The sequence below is a fragment of the Salvia splendens genome, chromosome 12 (genome assembly GCF_004379255.2).
Source record: "Salvia splendens isolate huo1 chromosome 12, SspV2, whole genome shotgun sequence".
Taxonomy (NCBI): domain Eukaryota; kingdom Viridiplantae; phylum Streptophyta; class Magnoliopsida; order Lamiales; family Lamiaceae; genus Salvia; species Salvia splendens.
The window spans coordinates 27,457,666-27,474,560 of NC_056043.1; the positions used below are offsets into that span (position 1 = coordinate 27,457,666).

A 16,895-nucleotide genomic window follows, 5' to 3' on the forward strand; every position below is an offset into this window, starting at 1 on the left:
TACGTGATCACGATCAATCGCTTGTCGGCGATGGACAACTGGTCGAGGTCGAGGTACCGCCGGCTGCAAGGCTCTTTGCATCCATTGGTCTATCCCGCGGTTGGTATATGCCTCAAACGCTTCGGCCATTCTACGTTCGTACTCCTCAGCGTCCCCCCCACTACCTCCACTACCAACACCCGCGTTACTCATTTCTCGGTGTTGATCTTGTATAGAAATTAAGATAGAGAGTACTCGTTAATACAAGTGGTGTGAATGAAAATGAAGTGCAAATCGCGTATATATAGTGTCGGGAAAATTAAAAAAAAAAAAACCGCTGGGCAATGCGCTGGGCGATCCCGACGCTGCAATGGCGCCGAGCGGATCGCCCAGCGCCCGGCGACCGCCTAGCGCTAGGCGATTTTTAATTCCAAAAAACCTCTCGGCGGTTTTCGGAGGCTGCAATGGTTCGCCTAGCGACCGCCTAGCGCCGGCGCTCGGCTAGGCGGTGCGCTAGGCGCCATTGTGGATAGCCTAATATCTCTATACGCTTACAAGGAACAATTTAATATTTAATATATAATTTAATACCACAAAAAATTGAACCCTAAAATCACACTCTGCAAGCGGAGTCGCAGGCGTATCAGATCAAAAATTCACTCCCGATTGAGACGCCATCGTTTCGAAGGCCGCCGCCGACGATTCAGCCTTTGGTCTCGAAGCCGCTGAGCGTTCCGCCAACGACATAGTTACTCCCACATTCAGCTTGTAAGTATGAATCGTGAAAACCTAGACAACGTTCTTTTGCATCGAATTTGCTCTGTGATTGAGAAAATCTTTAATTAGGCTTTCTAATGAGGCAATGTTCTCGAGAATTTTATGTTTTCGTTCTATTGGCTCGCTAAGTTGCTGTTTGCCTCAATATCATAGCTGTCTCCTTCATCACGCTGGGGGAACACAAACTCATGGCTATTACGTGGGTGAAAATATGCTCTTATGACTTAAATCGGTTGTAACGTATTTGGGAAGTGGGAATTGAACAGTGAAACACTCAATTCACACATCACCAAACACCAATGTTGATTTCCATCTTTCTGTTGTTCTGTATTAATGTAGTAATGGTTGCAACTAATTAGGGTTTTGCAATTTGACGAGCTTATGTAGTCCTCTGTCTCCTTTTACTTCATTGTAACTCTGGCTGTTTACTATGGGGCATGGCAATTGATTGCCATGTATGCTTTTAGCCGAAATTGGTAATCACAATTCTTGCCTTTTGTCATATTTGAATTCTGTGGTCTCAGTGGGACGAGTGGTGGCATATAGAGAAAAGAGTAACTGGCCAAGTTGGGATTGAGTTGATGCTATGACTAGACTCTCATTTAGGCCACGACCCCTCGACATTAACAAGAAGCTTCCCATTGTAAAATCTTTTAAGGACTTCGAGGATGATGATGTTCCAACTTCCACTCGTAACTACCAGATACTCCGTCTCGCTGAAGCTGATAATGAGGTGACTTATCTAATTGAAAGCTGAAATATGTTCTAGTTTGATTCATTGACTGATTATAATGTATAGTATGTTTTATGCGGCTAATATGTTAATATGCAGGAGTATACAATTTTCTATGAGATAGATTTCTGTTAACCTTTTGAAAATTATTATTAGCAGTACTCGTCACATTGCGAAGAACGGAAAACTATTATTGTTCTTAGAGTACTTGTATATCAAGCAATCCTACTACAATAATGCTCCCCTTTCTTTATCTATGCCATGAGGGTCTACCACATTCACATGGGTGGAACAGATTTGATGATCGGAGAACTTAAAGGTTCAATTTGAAGATTAGGATTTATAGTTCGTTATGGTCATGTTCTCTCGGTTGCATTTTGAGGTAGTGTTGTTTCCAGAACAAGATCAGCTGAATTTTCTGTCGTCCTAAATAGAGAAAATGTTATATTAGTGCATAGATCGCAAATTCTTCAGATTCCGCTTCTGTGAGTGTGATATTCTCAATCCAAGCAAGAAGTTAGATCATGTCACTGGGGCTGAATCTCAGGGATGAGGTTCTTAGATTCAATTGTATGGTACCAGGATGACCTCTGGAGGAGATAAAACTTTCTGGATCTTGCAGTTGATGGATGTAGGGATGGTGTAAACCTGGTTGAGTGATGCTTAATAGATTGAATCTAATTGCATTAATCTTAATAAAATTTGATAATCAAGCACACTCACAAGTATGGCATTCTGCCATATCACTGAAGGAATAGTAGGACCTGACTGGAGAATTGTATTCGTGCAAATTAGTGAATCACTAGATATCCAATGATGGTTGAGGAATTTCTTCATAATATAACCTATCCTTTCCTCCCAATTAAGAGGCAAGACCACCCATTTTGTAAGTCGTGAAAGAACAATGTTTAGGTGATACTCTTATGAGGATGCTCCAGAGGAATATGGGCTTTGCTTCTTTATTAACAGTAACTGACAAATCAAGGTTCTTTATCTGCTATTTTAAACTGCGTGGTACAATTTGCTAGACAAATGAACTATGTTTGTTGTATATAATGTTATACTATATAGATTTTTATGAGAGGATATATGGATTATTTAATCATGCCACTAGTATAACTGAATAGGTCCAACAAGTATCTTCCAAGAAACTTGCTTCAGAAATACCAACTCCTGAGTTTGTGGTTGTGGATACATATGAACGGGACTACTCTCGTACATTTAGTCAACCCATGTCATATCTGCGAGCAAGGGGAGGTAAGTCAACTGCGTAGGCTGCTGATGTTTTGAACATTTCTCTTTGCTTATTTATGCATAATAGCATTGTTAATTACTGGCAGCTTGGGCTGAAATTGGAGAGTTTGTTGAGTATGATCTTGATAATGAGGATGAAGATTGGCTTGACGAGTTCAACAATGAAAGAAAAAATCTTGTAGCTGAAAAGTAATCATCTCTTCGTATTTATAATCCCTTTGTAGTCAGTATTATTTATCTTTGTTCAATCCTTCAATTTAATTTTTGTTTTTCTTCACCTGTCGCGGGCATACTCGTAATATTATCTGGGATGCAGTTGCAGGAAGCCCCTATGCTTAATTACTAGTATTAAGAATTTAAGAGGTTTGTATCGAGTTCTGTTATACTTGTAACTTCACTAAAAGTTTGAAGATTACTACTCCCTCTATTCCCAGTTACTTGCAATTTTTCTATTTCGGCTCATCCCAGACTACCTACAATATTTCTATTTATAGTAAGAATTAGGGTATTTAATTAATGTAATAGAGTTATTAAGTGTTCTCTTAATAAATGATTTCTCATTACACTTAAAATACTAATTTAACTACACTAAAAAATCAATCCCAAATTTACGACCTAAAATGAAAATGGAGTAACATGGGACAAAGGGAGTACTATTCTTGTAACAGGTCGTCTGTTATTAGATGCTTCTTATTTGAAAATTGTGGCGCAAGTTCTGTGAATTGCTGTTTGGATTATGATGTGTTTGTACTCTTAGCACATTCTTAGCCCTATTTAGATTATTGCTGGTTTAGACTCGTTTCAAATCTGTCCAGGACAATTAAAAGTTTCCATTTGATATGACGAAGTTGCCAATATTTTCTTTTCGTTCCGAGCTTCATTTCACCACTTGAGTCTATCTGAACTATTACTGCCTTGTGCTGCTTGTAATATCATATTTGTCATACTAGAGGTATAGAGAGGAGGTGTCTAAAGATTTAAGGGTGTTAAGAAAATATCACTTAATTAATTTTCTATTTCTCTCAGGGTTCTTTATGAACTCATTTTTGCTTAGCTTGGCTTGTTGGATTTTGGTGCAGATTGGAAACAATAATTTTTAAGTTGGAGGTTTTAGATCACAGGGCTCGTGAAAAAGCAGGGGTTATTACTCCCACACTTAGCTCACCTATTCCTGTGCTTTTAACTTTTGATGCTGCTGTCGAGGTGAATGCTCCAGTTCTTTTTAGTGATTCAATGTTTATATTATCATTTTGATCCTGTGGTTCTAACTGTGTTGATTTTGTTATTCATTATTGTGTTTCTCGATGGTAAATTTCACTGGCTGCGAGAAAGGCATTGCACTTGTTTACTTGTCATCTGTCTCACTCTCTTCATGAATATAGTCATGTAGACAAATGCAACCCCACCATCTGTTAGACTCTGCATTTGCAGCCTTGCCTTCGTTCTAATATCACACTGCTATCTATAGCTTTTGGCCTATTAAGAGATTTTGATTTGATGAGGCAATTAGATTCTTTTTCATTTTCGTAGCAAGACTAGGAGAAAATGTACATACTAATGTTTAAGATGGTTTATCTTTGTACCAAAAGAGGCTTGCCGTCCTGTTATGAAGGATTCTCATTTCATTATTTCAAGTATGGATCTCACTGTTCAAAAGTCCTAATAGTTTCTGGGATTCTGTGAAAGGCCCTGTGGTATAAAATAAACTGATGGTAATCAAGGAATAATGATACTTATCATTACCCTAGATCTTATGAATCCGAGTGAGACAGGACCTTCACATCAGTGAGTACCAGGTTGACTAATATTTGTAGTTTGCTTGTGTCATGATTTACTCCAGTGCCATATTGAATTGTTTATTTGCATTTTGTAATGTTATGACTTATGAAATATTGATGTGGTTGCGTTTCATCCGGTTTAATGATATATAAATACAAATTTGGGTAATGGAAGTAATTCTGGTTCTTAATTATATTTTGATGAAGTATGCTTGTTTCGTGTCTCTGTTATCTCATTGACATGTAATGTTTAAGATCCTAATCTTTTGTCAATTAACATGCTAGGCATTGCAATCACTCTCAATTGAGTATGGAGTGTTCCGGGCTATTTACAGTTACTGGAAAGAAAAGGTGAGGGGAAAATTGCATAAACTGATCATAAATTGAACTTTATTATTTTGGTAAAAGTATCATATCTTGAAGCAAATTCAAGTGTCCAGGCCGATTTGATGACTACATATCTTATGGCCTTTTTTGAACTTGTGAAGTACTCCCTATGTAAATGTCTTTTGGAAGAATCTGATATATAAGAGAGCTCACACACAGTGAGTGAGTGAGTGAAAAAGAGAGGTAGTCTTTTATGCAATATTTAGCACATTTCTCATTCAGATTAAGAATTATGAATGTAGAACTAAGTCCCAGAATGAATTTAGTGTAAAAAATGCAACTGCCAAATTTCAGTATGCTAGTGGTTTGATTTTTGTACTCAGCTGGCTGTTTTGTGACCCTCTTTTCCCCAAAAAGTGCAAGGTTTAGCTTGAAATGAGTCCTGAATTCAATTAATTTGCCTTTGTTTCCATCTTTATCTCTGCCAGCGTGAGAGATGGCAAAAACCAATCCTCAGACGTTTGCAGGTTAGACTTCTTTCTTACATTTATCTATTTCTGTTACTGTGAAGACATGATCAACTGTAGCTGATTATTATAAAAATATTTGGCAATGATTTTGTACCATTTCTAATACGTATTCAATGCTGCATGCTTTTATCTATTACATGAATGCATTAAGACCTGGTACTCTAGTGCTGTAATTGTTGCCTGTGCTGTTATACAACCGAAAGGGGTGTACATGAGCTCATTTACTTTCGGCCTCTTATCAACTAAACTTAGATGCTGATGATCTGCAAAGTTTTTTAGGATCAATCGTATTCCCCCTTAATTCTCTTACCATTTTGCCTTCTGAGCTGCACTCTTCAACCATTTTGTGCCCTTACCCTAGTCATGTAGATGACTTATATTCTATTGCATATAGTTTGAGCTCCTATTAATTGTTGTTTACGTGCTTGACAGCCACCCCCACCATCCAATGACACCAATCCGTATAATGTGTTTAGGCCAAGGGAGAAAGCTCACAAGCTTCACACACGAAGGGTATGATGTTTATTTTGAAATAGTTTGCACATGTTGGCATGTGCTTTTGTAATATATTCTATGTTGCATGCTTGTTGGACTTATATTGTCCCTTTGGACAGATGCAAAGGAGGGAGAACAATGTACAGTCGTTTGAAAAGCTTCGCCAGGTGATCCAAACTTCTGTTCAACTTTTAAATCACTGTTTTCCTAATTTATTTGCTCGGCAGTTTATAAAAAATTTAGATTGAATGAATAATAATATTGATAATAGATTTTCAAAACCACGAGTAGGAAATTACATCATTTTTTTGAAAAGATTTTACTGTTGTGCTTTCCAGAGGAAATCAATATTTTGTGTTGCTTTCTGCCTATAAGGAATAATTGACATTGATATTTGTTTTGACACGGAATTTGTCTGTCTATTGCTTCATGTTATTGTTGTATGCCTGCTTAAGGAAACTAAGCATCACATAGTTGATGCAGAATCAGTTTGCATCAGGTTTAGCTAGAGACTGGATCCACCTTTATGGATGACTAAGATCCTTTGTTTTTTACAACATAACTAAGATACTTTGTTTTTTACAACATAGAGAATAACATGGAAACTAAATGGAATAATTGCTAGTGGACATTAATATAAATTGGGGGTTTAGGGGATTTTATTTGTGTTTTGTTTTCCTGTAATGGAACAGTTTTTGGACCTAAGTGAATTACAATTACAGTTGTGGTCTATTGGGTTTTATAAAGCAGTTTAATACTATCCGTTCCAACAGACAAAACCTAATATTTATTGTGTAGCACCAATGTATATTATTATGCTTGTAGTACAGTATCTGTGGTTCATCTGCTTCTTTCTGACAACGTCAAGCAATCTTGTTTTCTTATCAGAATCCTCTTTCATTTCTCACTGTACTTATTCCCTCTCGATCTCTCACCTGTATTTAGCAATGGGCAAAACCCTCAGTCGATTTTTGTGTGTTCCATAACATCTGATAGTTTGTTGAGGATTGCTTGATACAAATATTCTCTTTTCTATTTGGGGGTCTAAGGCTTTGACTTTTCTTCTCGAGCCATTGCTTTTGGTGGTCAATCCATTAAGTGTGCTGCATATCTAAGTCACTCTTGTTATCTGTGTTCCTGTCTAATTTTCAGTAAACTTCCACCTTTTATGAATGCATGGAAGTACTTTTTTTGGAATGTCAATTTGTAATTGCAGTTATTCACTTGGCTCTGTTTTTTCATTTCACTTTTATAGGTGAGGCGCAATCTCGATCAGGCAAAGACTATTCTTGAAGCTTTGATCAAGGTATCACTGCTCATGGTTCAGCAGCTCCATTTATTTCTGGCTTCTTCCTTTATACTCCCTCCGATCCGCGGTAGTTGAGTCATTTCATTTTCTGCACTCGTTTTAAGAAAATGATAATACATAGTTAAAGTAGAGAAAAAGTAAAGTAAGAGAGAGAATAATGTAGGTAAGACTCTTATCTACCTTATTCTGACACTTACTTTACTCTCTCTCCATTTTAACTACTCCATTTATTATCATTTTCCAAAACGAGTGCAGAAAATGAAATGACTCAACTACCGCGGAACGGAGGGAGTATAATGTTAGAAACTTGTTTGATGATCCATTTCTTTACTGTCTGTTATATGTAGAGAGAAGAGAAGAAACGGGAAGTTGTGGAGAGTGAGATCAGTCTTCAAAGACTTCAGATGACATACAAGGTTTGCGCAGATACTTGTGCAAGTATTTATTTATTGAGAACTGCCTCCCTTTATATGGTCTCTTAAATTAGTTGAAAACTCATTCCTTTTGCAATAAGCTAGCTGATTATATAACCTTAATTTGATATGACCTGTAACTAAATGCTGTAATTTGTAACTTGAGCTTCAATACAAAAATATCAGGAGTCAACAAGTTATGGAAAATTAAGGCTAAGTCTATCACAATGAGTAATGGTTCATTGTAAGGGTTTATATTTTCATTCAAGCTTCAGTGTTGTGCCTAAACTAACAAATTCTCCTTTCATGGTTACTAGAATTAATCTAGATCCTTTGAGCTCTGCAATATATACTAAAATCTTCAAAAGATTTAAACTACTTTTCTGATCCTAAATCACTGGTTCCGTGGTTCAGTTCTAGAGACCCATCCAGAATATACTAAACCACATGTGTACTTCATCAATGTATTTCCGAACACTAAACAAGCTATAAACAAATTAAATAAATAAAGAAGATACATAAAAGATACAGAGTAACAAACTGGGTGGATTAAACTATTAATGTAATGGTACCTTCTTTAGAATAATGGAAATAGAATAAGTTGTCTTGTGATGAATCCAATATTGAGGAATGGTGCTGAAGCTGATATGGTTAGGCAAAACGTTAGTGGAATATTATTATTTTTGGGACATTTTTGAGTGGATGCATCAACGGGAGTAATTTCTATTATATGTATTTGGTGTTCCTATTCTCTCTTAGTGTTTTAGCCACTAGAGGATACATTGTTTAAGAGAGTCCAGCATCATATTCTTTTTGTTTAGTTCTCTGATTGGAGTCTGCCTGTTTTTCCCAGTCTTCTTTTACCTCGTAGAAATAGAATTTTGCATCCCCTTTGTACCTATCACGGTATTCGCAGCCCTTTATCTCTATGCAACTAATTTCAATAGTACTTTCCTTTAGATAATTTTTATGACCTCCAAGAAAGGGCTTTGATGCTCTTTGGGCTGAGTTGTCAAAAAATTTTGTGGTTTTAACTTCTAAATGAAAATGCTGTAACCCTTGTTTATTGTTATGTTGTTTAACGTTTATATTCTTTGAGGCCTCTTAAGAAGGCAGTTTAGCTGTATTTAACTACCATTGGTACATTGCAGCATGAAACCGATCTTCTTGAGGATTCTTTGGCCATACCAGGATTGCCATCCTTTCCCAGCAAAGTGGGTTCAAGTGATGATGAGTTCTTTGATTCTGATGATGTGGCAAACAGCCGTCCACCAGGCCGATCTCCTATTGTCCAAAACTCACCTTTCACTGAACCAAAGCTGGTGATGGTACCTTCTGGGAACATGAGGAGGGAGGCTGGAAGGCGTGGTCCTCATGTGCGGCTCCCTAAGCTGGTAAGATTCTATTCTTTTTCTTATAGAGGAAAATCTAACTATATTCTCCTTCGTGTTATTAGGTTGGGCTAGATGTTTTTATTGAATGTAGTTTTTTTGAGTTGGAACTTATGAACTGTGCATATGCTGGTTAATCACAATTAGATTCAACTTCTGTGGTCTTCACAAACTTTTAGCTATATTATGTAGTAATGTTTTTTAGTTATTATTGTTTCGATTTTAACTAAAAAGGCTAATCACATAAGAAATAAGTAACTTTAGCTGACCTTATTACTTTACATGAAGATTCCTACAGTAGGGAAAAGAATGGCAATATATTACTATGTCATATGAACCCAGCTATTATCTTGTATGAAAATGATTATACATGTTTTTGCAGGATCCTAATGAGCCACTTATGCTGTTCACAAAGCCACTTTATCCAGATAAGCTAGCTGCTGCTGGCATCATGCCGCCATCAGATCTTTCGACTGCAAATAGCACATCTGGTCGTTCATTTAATTTCCGTGGAAGGATTGGGCGAGGGGGCAGGATAGTGTTTGACAGATGGAATCCTCTTATGCATACTCCAATCGATTGCGGTGACAGTTTGTATGTACCACCAGGGCCTCGACATTCAGCTCATCATTGAATAAGAGAACACAATTCCTCTACATTTGGTTCTGCTCCGAACTCGGGGTAGAGCCAAAAGAATAGGATTTAGGAGTAGGACTTGGTGTATGTAGGAGTAGGATCTGATGCTTTAGGCTTCTGTTGTATGAATCATTTGTTTGTATCCTTGGAGAATAGATGATGTGTTGTTTAGTACTGAAATAGGCAACTGCTGTAAGTGGAGATAATTTAATAGGGAACACGTTTTATGCCTTGTATTGTAAATGGAAAAAATCAGCTATTCCCTTTTGCTGTCAATTGAAGGCCAATAATGCCTTGTAATTACTAAACTTTTCCAGTTATTTTCGAAAGTAACACACCATTGCCAATACTATTTTCTAATTGTCTCACAAAAGTCTTTTCTTGTGGCCACGAACGAAATCTATAAAGCGTAATTCAAGATTTTTATTCATGTAATTTTAATTTACTATGAATTTTCAAATGTTGTAATAATATGCCACTTAACAAAATTTCGAAACTTTGTAATAATAGGCAATCATCCATTTTTTCCCGTTTAGAATAAAAAGAAGACAGAAAAAGGGTAAAACAGCATGTGTTGATATGCATGAATAGAAACAGAGTTGTTCTTTACTTGCTCCACCAAAACACTTTTCCTAGAATGATGAGTATTCCTTTCCTCATCTTCTTCTCAAGTTTATTGTATATATATATATATTCTTGTCATTTTCAACTTTCGTAAGTTGCAGCTCTTGAGACAGAATGGCGGGGGGCGAGTCTGGACGCGCCTTTGAATACACTCCCACTTGGGTCGTGGCTGTTGTCTGTTTCGTCATTGTTTCAATCTCATTTATCGCTGAGCGTGCTCTTCATAAACTCGGCCGAGTACTCTCTATCTCTGTCCCTCTTTGTCGTCTGTCTGTCTGTCTGTCTGTCTGTCTGTCTGTCTGTTAATTTAACTCAACTTGCTTCTTATCAGTTCTTCAAGCACCAAAACCAGGAACCGATGCTTGAGTCGCTGCAGAAGCTCAAGGAAGGTTTGAACATGTTGGATTTATATATATAATAGTATATGATGTTGTGAGAGTTAAATAAGTACAATGATTGATTGTGAATTGTGATGCAGAGCTGATGCTTCTGGGGTTCATATCGCTGTTGCTGACGGTGTTTCAAGGTCCGATAAGCAAGATATGCATGCCCCAACATCTCTCCGATATCATGCTTCCTTGCAAAATGGCACCCGAAAAACAAGAAAACTCCCACTTTTCTGTTCATCAAAGGAGGCTTTTGGCTCAAGAATCCCCTCCCAACTGTCCAAAGGAATCTTAACTAACTACTTTCTTCTCATCATTCTCTTTCTCTGTATATATATATATATATATATATATTTATGTGTGTGTGCATGTGTTGCAGGGACAAACCCAATTTCTGTCATTAGAAGCTCTGCATCAGCTCCACATTTTCATATTTGTTATGGCCGTCGTTTATGTGTTTTTCTGTGCCACAACTATGGCTCTCGGAGGAATCAAGGTACCTTTACCATATTTGTTACCTCTTTCATTCACTTATTCTACTCCTCAATTCAACTAAAAATATTAGATTTTAACTATAAACATAGAGATATGTTGAAAATTATAAGATTCTTATCTTATAATTCAAGTATTAGTACACCTATAGATTGATTGCATTCTCTTTGCCGACAAGCATATTCTAAACTGCAATTAACCCCTAACAGTTTCAATATATTCCATACATGAGAAGTATATATATTTTTCTTGTAGATAAGGCAATGGAGACATTGGGAGCTTTCAATCAGGAATGAAGCAACAAGACCCCATAGAGGTTATATTAAATAAATAAATAAATATAACAGTACATGTTTTTGAATATAACTTCTATGCCTTTAGGGAAATAATGTGAAATATTTGTGTAATCAGTTCATGGTCATGCACGAGCTCAGTTCGAAGGGTTCATGGAACGAGCAGGCAACTATTGGAGAAAATTTACTATTATTAGTTGGGTGGTAAGTTGCATTCAGAGAAAATTTATGATTCAAAAGTTCAATGAAAAACGTTCTAATGTGATACATTGCTTAAAAACATACATTGAAGAGAAATGTGAATGTTGTATCATTATCAAAGAGCATATCTTAAGAAAATTGATTTTACATTTGATATTTTGTATGTAGGTTGCCTTCTTCAAACAGTTTTATGGCTCAGTCACAAAGTCGGACTACATAGCACTGCGCTCTGGTTTTATACGTGTATAACTTTCTCGCCCTTACAAATATTGATCCCGTTTGTAAATTGAAAATGTTGATGATCACTTATGTACTACTATACAGGAGCATTGTCCAAACAACCAAAATTATGATTTCCACAAGTATATGCTCAGGACATTGGAAAAGGATTTCAAGAAAATAATTGGAATCAGTTGGTATTTATGGCTGTTTGTGGTCATCTTTTTGCTTCTCAACATAGCAGGTAAAACTACCAACCTATATTTTCAACACTCATCCCAATCTTTTTTATTACTGTCTCTTTTCATTTTTCATTTTTTGTGTAAACACTGCAGGCTGGCATGCATATTTTTGGATGTCATTTTTGCCTCTTGCAGTAAGTTAAAATCTACAATTTTTTCATAGTAAATGGAGAATTAGGAAAAAAAAGTTTTTAATAAAATATTGGGAGTATTTCAGCTTCTGCTAATAGTTGGAGCAAAACTGGAGCACATAATAAGTGAACTAGCCAAGGATGCTGCTGAGAGTCATCATGGTGAAGTAACAGTGAGGCTTTCCGACGAACTGTTTTGGTTCCACAGCCCCGACCTCGTCCTCTACTTGATCCATTTCATTCTCTTCCAAAACTCGTTCGAAATCGCCTTCTTCCTTTGGATCTGGGTGAGTGAATCCACATCATATTCGTATTCATATTCATTCATCAAACAACAATCTCAATCCAATTTCCTCTTTTATTACCTACTTGTCAGACCACATATGGATTCAATTCTTGCATCATGGAGGGGTTGGATTACATCATTCCAAGGCTCGTTATCGGGTAATGTCGCTAGCCAGAGACTAACAAGCTTGATCATCAATCAATTCTTAGTGTGACTAAATCTTATTATGCAGGGTCATTGTGCAAGTTCTATGCAGCTACAGCACTTTACCTTTATATGCTTTAGTCTCACAGGTAAAAACAACACAGACTCATTTATGTAGTAAGTACTATACAAATTATGTATATGGTGTTACGACGCAGATGGGGAGTAAGTTCAAGCAGACGCTTTTCAACGAGTTCCTACAAGATATTATTAAGGGTTGGGCCAAAGATAGGAATTCTGGAGTGAATGCGAGTGCGGATAGACTTGCAATCGACATTATGAATCCTGTTAGCCTTTCTCAACAAGCGGCTCGTGATAGGTGGAGCAGACCATCTCATATCGAACTGCCTCCTTCGCGCCATCCTCATATCTGATTTTGTTGAAACACTAGTTTCGTTCTTCAGATTGTTGGCATGCATGAGGTCATGATGTAGAGTTTCTTTAAGGCACTATTGGAGTATGTTTTCCAATGGAGTTTGAAGTTAAAAAAACAATGATCATATAGTTGGAAAGCTCTCAATGATATCTTTCTAATAGTAATACATTACTTAGTGTTGGGTTTGTTCGTTATCGAAAAATGACTTCAATTTTGATGTCAAAAAACACTATTTTAACTACTACTACTACTACTTATTGTAAATGTTTCCAACGATAAATAAGAATGATAGTATGTTTTAAAAACAATGATTTGTCGCTCAAGAATCAAGATCTTAACTTTATTTTATTTTAGTATTAAAAATGCAGTTGTGTTTTTTGATGGGCGAATAAAAAATGAAAATATAATGCCCCATGCTTGCCTCATGCAACGAGCGACATGAATAGTATTTGTGGGCGTTATAGCCAAGACTGATCTTAATGACAGGGTTGTGAATAATGGGAGATGCAGAGAAATAAGGTTAGATTGGAAACTTATGACCTGATGATTTTAGGAGTATAATGACTCTCTCTCTACATTGGTTGTCTGTTAAGCGTGAGTGCTCGCTCGGTGGAGATAGGGTTTCTGATACGATCCGAGCTCGAGACTTCCCGATTTTGATCGATATCACGTAGATTTCCAAAATTACACACAATGAAAGTAACCACGAAAAGATCGAACGTAAATAGGAACTATATTAATCGGAATTACAAACGATAAACAACAATCACAATACAAAGGAAATGAAGAGCTAGATGCGATGGATTCACGACCCAATGCACACAAACAACCATATACTCAACATGCTTCGAAAAGGTGGTAGTTCCTCCTTTTATACCCCTCCTCAATCATGTGCTCCTCATGACGCCACCTCATCATGCCATCTCGGCAAGTTGGATTGGATGATCATGTGCCTTCATGTACCTTATTAATCAATGTCAGCTTATTGATTTAATAATACTCCTACGATACCCCACTGAAACGAGGATTTTTTTTTATATCGCGTGTGCACAGAAATAGATCACTGCAAGCGCTTGGTCAAGACACCACGCTCCTTAAATCCACTAGAGCACAAGGTCTAGGAACTTAAGAGAACATAAAGTGCTTGGTCGTTGGACACACATCGACTCCCCTTCAAAAAATATAAATCCCTCAACCCGAATACTATGAATTAGTATAGGGAAGTGGGGTCGATCCCACAGAGATGGACTCGCAAAGTAGTGCTCAGAGACTTTGGACAGACAAACGGCTGCTGCCACGCAACAAAAGGGTTGAGAATTTTAAACTAACTCTAGACCGAGACAGAAAATGTAAATGCTAGACCTAGGACATGTTAAACTTGTAAATTCAGACTTCGACAACAAGAAACATAACCACTTCCTAGACAGTGTAAACAACCACCTAATCTAGCTAAACAGAATATGACTGAAAGTGGGGACCATAATTCCAAAAATGGCAAGTACGGAAAGAACTGCAGATTAACAAACTCTGACGCTAGCTCGCAGCAAAATGCATCCTCTCAACCAAATTAAACTTGCAGATGAACAAAACAGAGCAAAAAGCGAGATTCGAACAGAATATAGAGATTTGGTCGTCGTTATCTTGCTGCAACTCGGAAACACATCAGATCTGCGTACACTAGACGGAATGAAAGAAAAACACGTAAACTAAGCATGAAAATCAGATCGAAACTACTCAGATTCACGTCAGAATACTTGATCCACTCCGGATCCAAGACATCCGAACCCAACAACCAACAAATCCAGCAAATCCAACCAAAATTCTTCCACAATCCAACTCCAATCTCCCAGATCTGACCATTAACCTACAATAACTCAGTAAACAGCTGCGAAACGCATCCAACTCAGACAATTTAAAAACTCCAAAATCTCAATAAGCGAAACGATCAAACCAGAAATCAACACAATCGCCATAACGGAAAATCAAACTTGCATTTAAACCAGAAACTATTCGGTGAAAACAGCGAACCGAGCTTCGAACAACGAAGCTCGGCAGAGTAAGTAAAATGTGGAAAGCGGAAAATAAATTGTTTCTTCGCTCCTAACAAGAGCGGTGTTACACCATATCGGAAGCTAAGATGAAACCCGAACGTGCGAACTGAGATCTCCTCAAAACTAGTATCAAGTGTGTGTGTGGGAAAGTGAACTAAGCAACAGGCTGTGGTGAGGTCTCCACCGAGAAGATCCCTCCAGCTTGCATGCTTCTGCCTTTTATAGACGCGGACATAGCCCTTGAGTCTTCGTAGAAATCCCTATTCTACCCTTCAACTCTGGAGCTTCCTCCGTCGAGTAATTCTCTTCATAATCGTTCACTAAATCGCCAGTTCCTCGACCTTGTGATTTTTTGGTCTTCTTTCCTGGACCTGGCGAATTCCTTCACACACCTGGCTTAAAACGTGCGTTAGTCCTAGTAAAATCACGAATTAAATCCCTAGACCCATGCATGAAATTAGCCTTATCAAACTGCTCACACTTAAACCATGCTTGTCCTCAAGTATGAAAGACAAGAAAAAGAAATAAGGCGAATTTCAATGCACGGCCCCCCCCAAGTACTATTCTACAAACAAAACAGACTCCTAGACCTAGACAACTACAACACGAAACACATAAAAATCACAAAAGAAAAGAAAACACATAAGCGCATAAACTGGTATTTTCCTAGCAGCCATCCCCACAAGTTTAAGGTCAATCCAAGCGTTTACAGCCTCAGATTCCTCCCCTTCCCTTCTTCTATCTAGTCGAGTTGTCAGTTCGTCAAGATAGCCTTTTGACTTCCCAATTGTTAGATTCACTCGATCACTCATTCCTCACCAGGGATGTTAGGATCGGATCGCTCTTAAGTTAAAGTTACTCCACTGATGCATCGGGTTATGAGAGTTTCTCCTTCCTACCGTCTCCTTTTTATTCCTGGGTCTGGTTACTACTGCTTCCTGCCCTTAAATTTTTTTTTTTTTTTTTTTTTTTTTCCTGGACTTCGTCCAGCTTATACCTCCGGTTTTATTATTTTAACTCCTCCCCTGGACTTCGTCCAGCTTATACCTCCGGTTCCTGGACTTCGTCCAGCTTATACCTCCTTTTCCTGGACTTCGTCCAGCTTATACCTCCTTTATTCTCTACTCCCTAAGCATCAAGTGGTAGCCCATTCTTTTTACAAGTTAGCTCAAAGTGTATAGGCTTATAACTCGCTCTTATAGTAGGGCTGCACAACTGGGTTATCTAAGGCATCCTCTATCGTTCTTACTTCATCCAACTGACTTTGATTTATTAAGAGAAAAGGATTCACAATTTAGCATGTATTTTCTCTTCAATTACTCTCCCTAAGGGGCTTTTTGCTATTTATTTTACCAGTTATGCAAACACGAAACCTAAAAAAAAACTTCTACAAACTCCTAGACCTAACAGAATATGTACAAGACACTAACTGCACTAACTGCGTCCCCCCTCCCACTTCATTTATGCTTGTCCCCAAGCAATCCGTATGAAGTGGAAAGCAGGCCAGTTAGTGGCGACATGAAACGAACTCAACAAAACACAAACTTCTCACACTTAGACCAAGCATTGGGCTAAGTGGGAGAAGGAACAACATACAACACAAAACATGCTATGACATAGAACCCCTTCTCACACTTAGACCAATGCTTGGTCTAAGTGGAAGGGTTCAACACATATATACAGAACCTAGCATGCTGGCAGGTAAAACAGAAATAAAACGAAAGAACTGTTAAATAAAAGAAAGAAAAAGTTACTTGGGTTTGAGGGG

At 37.6% G+C, this 16,895-nt stretch overlaps 2 protein-coding genes across 3 annotated transcripts; both read left to right on the top strand.

Annotated features, from left to right (window-relative positions):
- Window positions 1-580: 580 nt before the first annotated feature.
- On the top strand, window positions 581-9,898 carry LOC121758638 (enhancer of polycomb-like protein 1). 2 transcript variants are annotated; one of them, XM_042154017.1, is made up of 13 exons: window positions 581-751; window positions 1,281-1,489; window positions 2,617-2,746; window positions 2,830-2,932; window positions 3,823-3,946; window positions 4,807-4,872; window positions 5,337-5,375; window positions 5,811-5,891; window positions 5,993-6,040; window positions 7,129-7,179; window positions 7,530-7,598; window positions 8,747-8,989; window positions 9,369-9,898. In XM_042154017.1, the coding sequence occupies exons 2-13, from the start codon at window positions 1,343-1,345 to the stop codon at window positions 9,618-9,620; spliced, it is 1,353 nt and encodes a 450-aa protein (XP_042009951.1). In that variant the 5' UTR covers window positions 581-751; window positions 1,281-1,342; the 3' UTR covers window positions 9,621-9,898. The 2 variants fall into 2 exon arrangements, with proteins under 2 accessions (XP_042009951.1, XP_042009950.1); XM_042154016.1 differs by having other exon boundaries at window positions 581-747.
- A 450-nt stretch (window positions 9,899-10,348) lies between these two features.
- Window positions 10,349-13,381, top strand: LOC121758637 (MLO-like protein 13). The gene is made up of 13 exons (XM_042154015.1): window positions 10,349-10,483; window positions 10,578-10,635; window positions 10,725-10,918; window positions 11,012-11,128; window positions 11,380-11,440; window positions 11,536-11,621; window positions 11,787-11,861; window positions 11,943-12,081; window positions 12,173-12,213; window positions 12,297-12,497; window positions 12,587-12,654; window positions 12,729-12,789; window positions 12,859-13,381. Exons 1-13 carry the CDS (start codon window positions 10,361-10,363, stop codon window positions 13,072-13,074), a joined length of 1,440 nt encoding a protein of 479 aa, XP_042009949.1. The 5' UTR covers window positions 10,349-10,360; the 3' UTR covers window positions 13,075-13,381.
- Window positions 13,382-16,895: the final 3,514 nt, after the last annotated feature.

Coding starts and splice junctions, on each gene's coding strand:
- LOC121758638 (XM_042154017.1), top strand. CDS start 1,343: ATGACTAGACTCTCATTTAGGCCACGACCCCTCGACATTAACAAGAAG. Junction 5,892..5,992: donor ACAAGCTTCACACACGAAGG/GTATGATGTTTA, acceptor CCCTTTGGACAG/ATGCAAAGGAGGGAGAACAA. Junction 6,041..7,128: donor CGTTTGAAAAGCTTCGCCAG/GTGATCCAAACT, acceptor TCACTTTTATAG/GTGAGGCGCAATCTCGATCA.
- LOC121758637 (XM_042154015.1), top strand. CDS start 10,361: ATGGCGGGGGGCGAGTCTGGACGCGCCTTTGAATACACTCCCACTTGG. Junction 10,636..10,724: donor GCTGCAGAAGCTCAAGGAAG/GTTTGAACATGT, acceptor ATTGTGATGCAG/AGCTGATGCTTCTGGGGTTC. Junction 12,655..12,728: donor ATTCCAAGGCTCGTTATCGG/GTAATGTCGCTA, acceptor CTTATTATGCAG/GGTCATTGTGCAAGTTCTAT.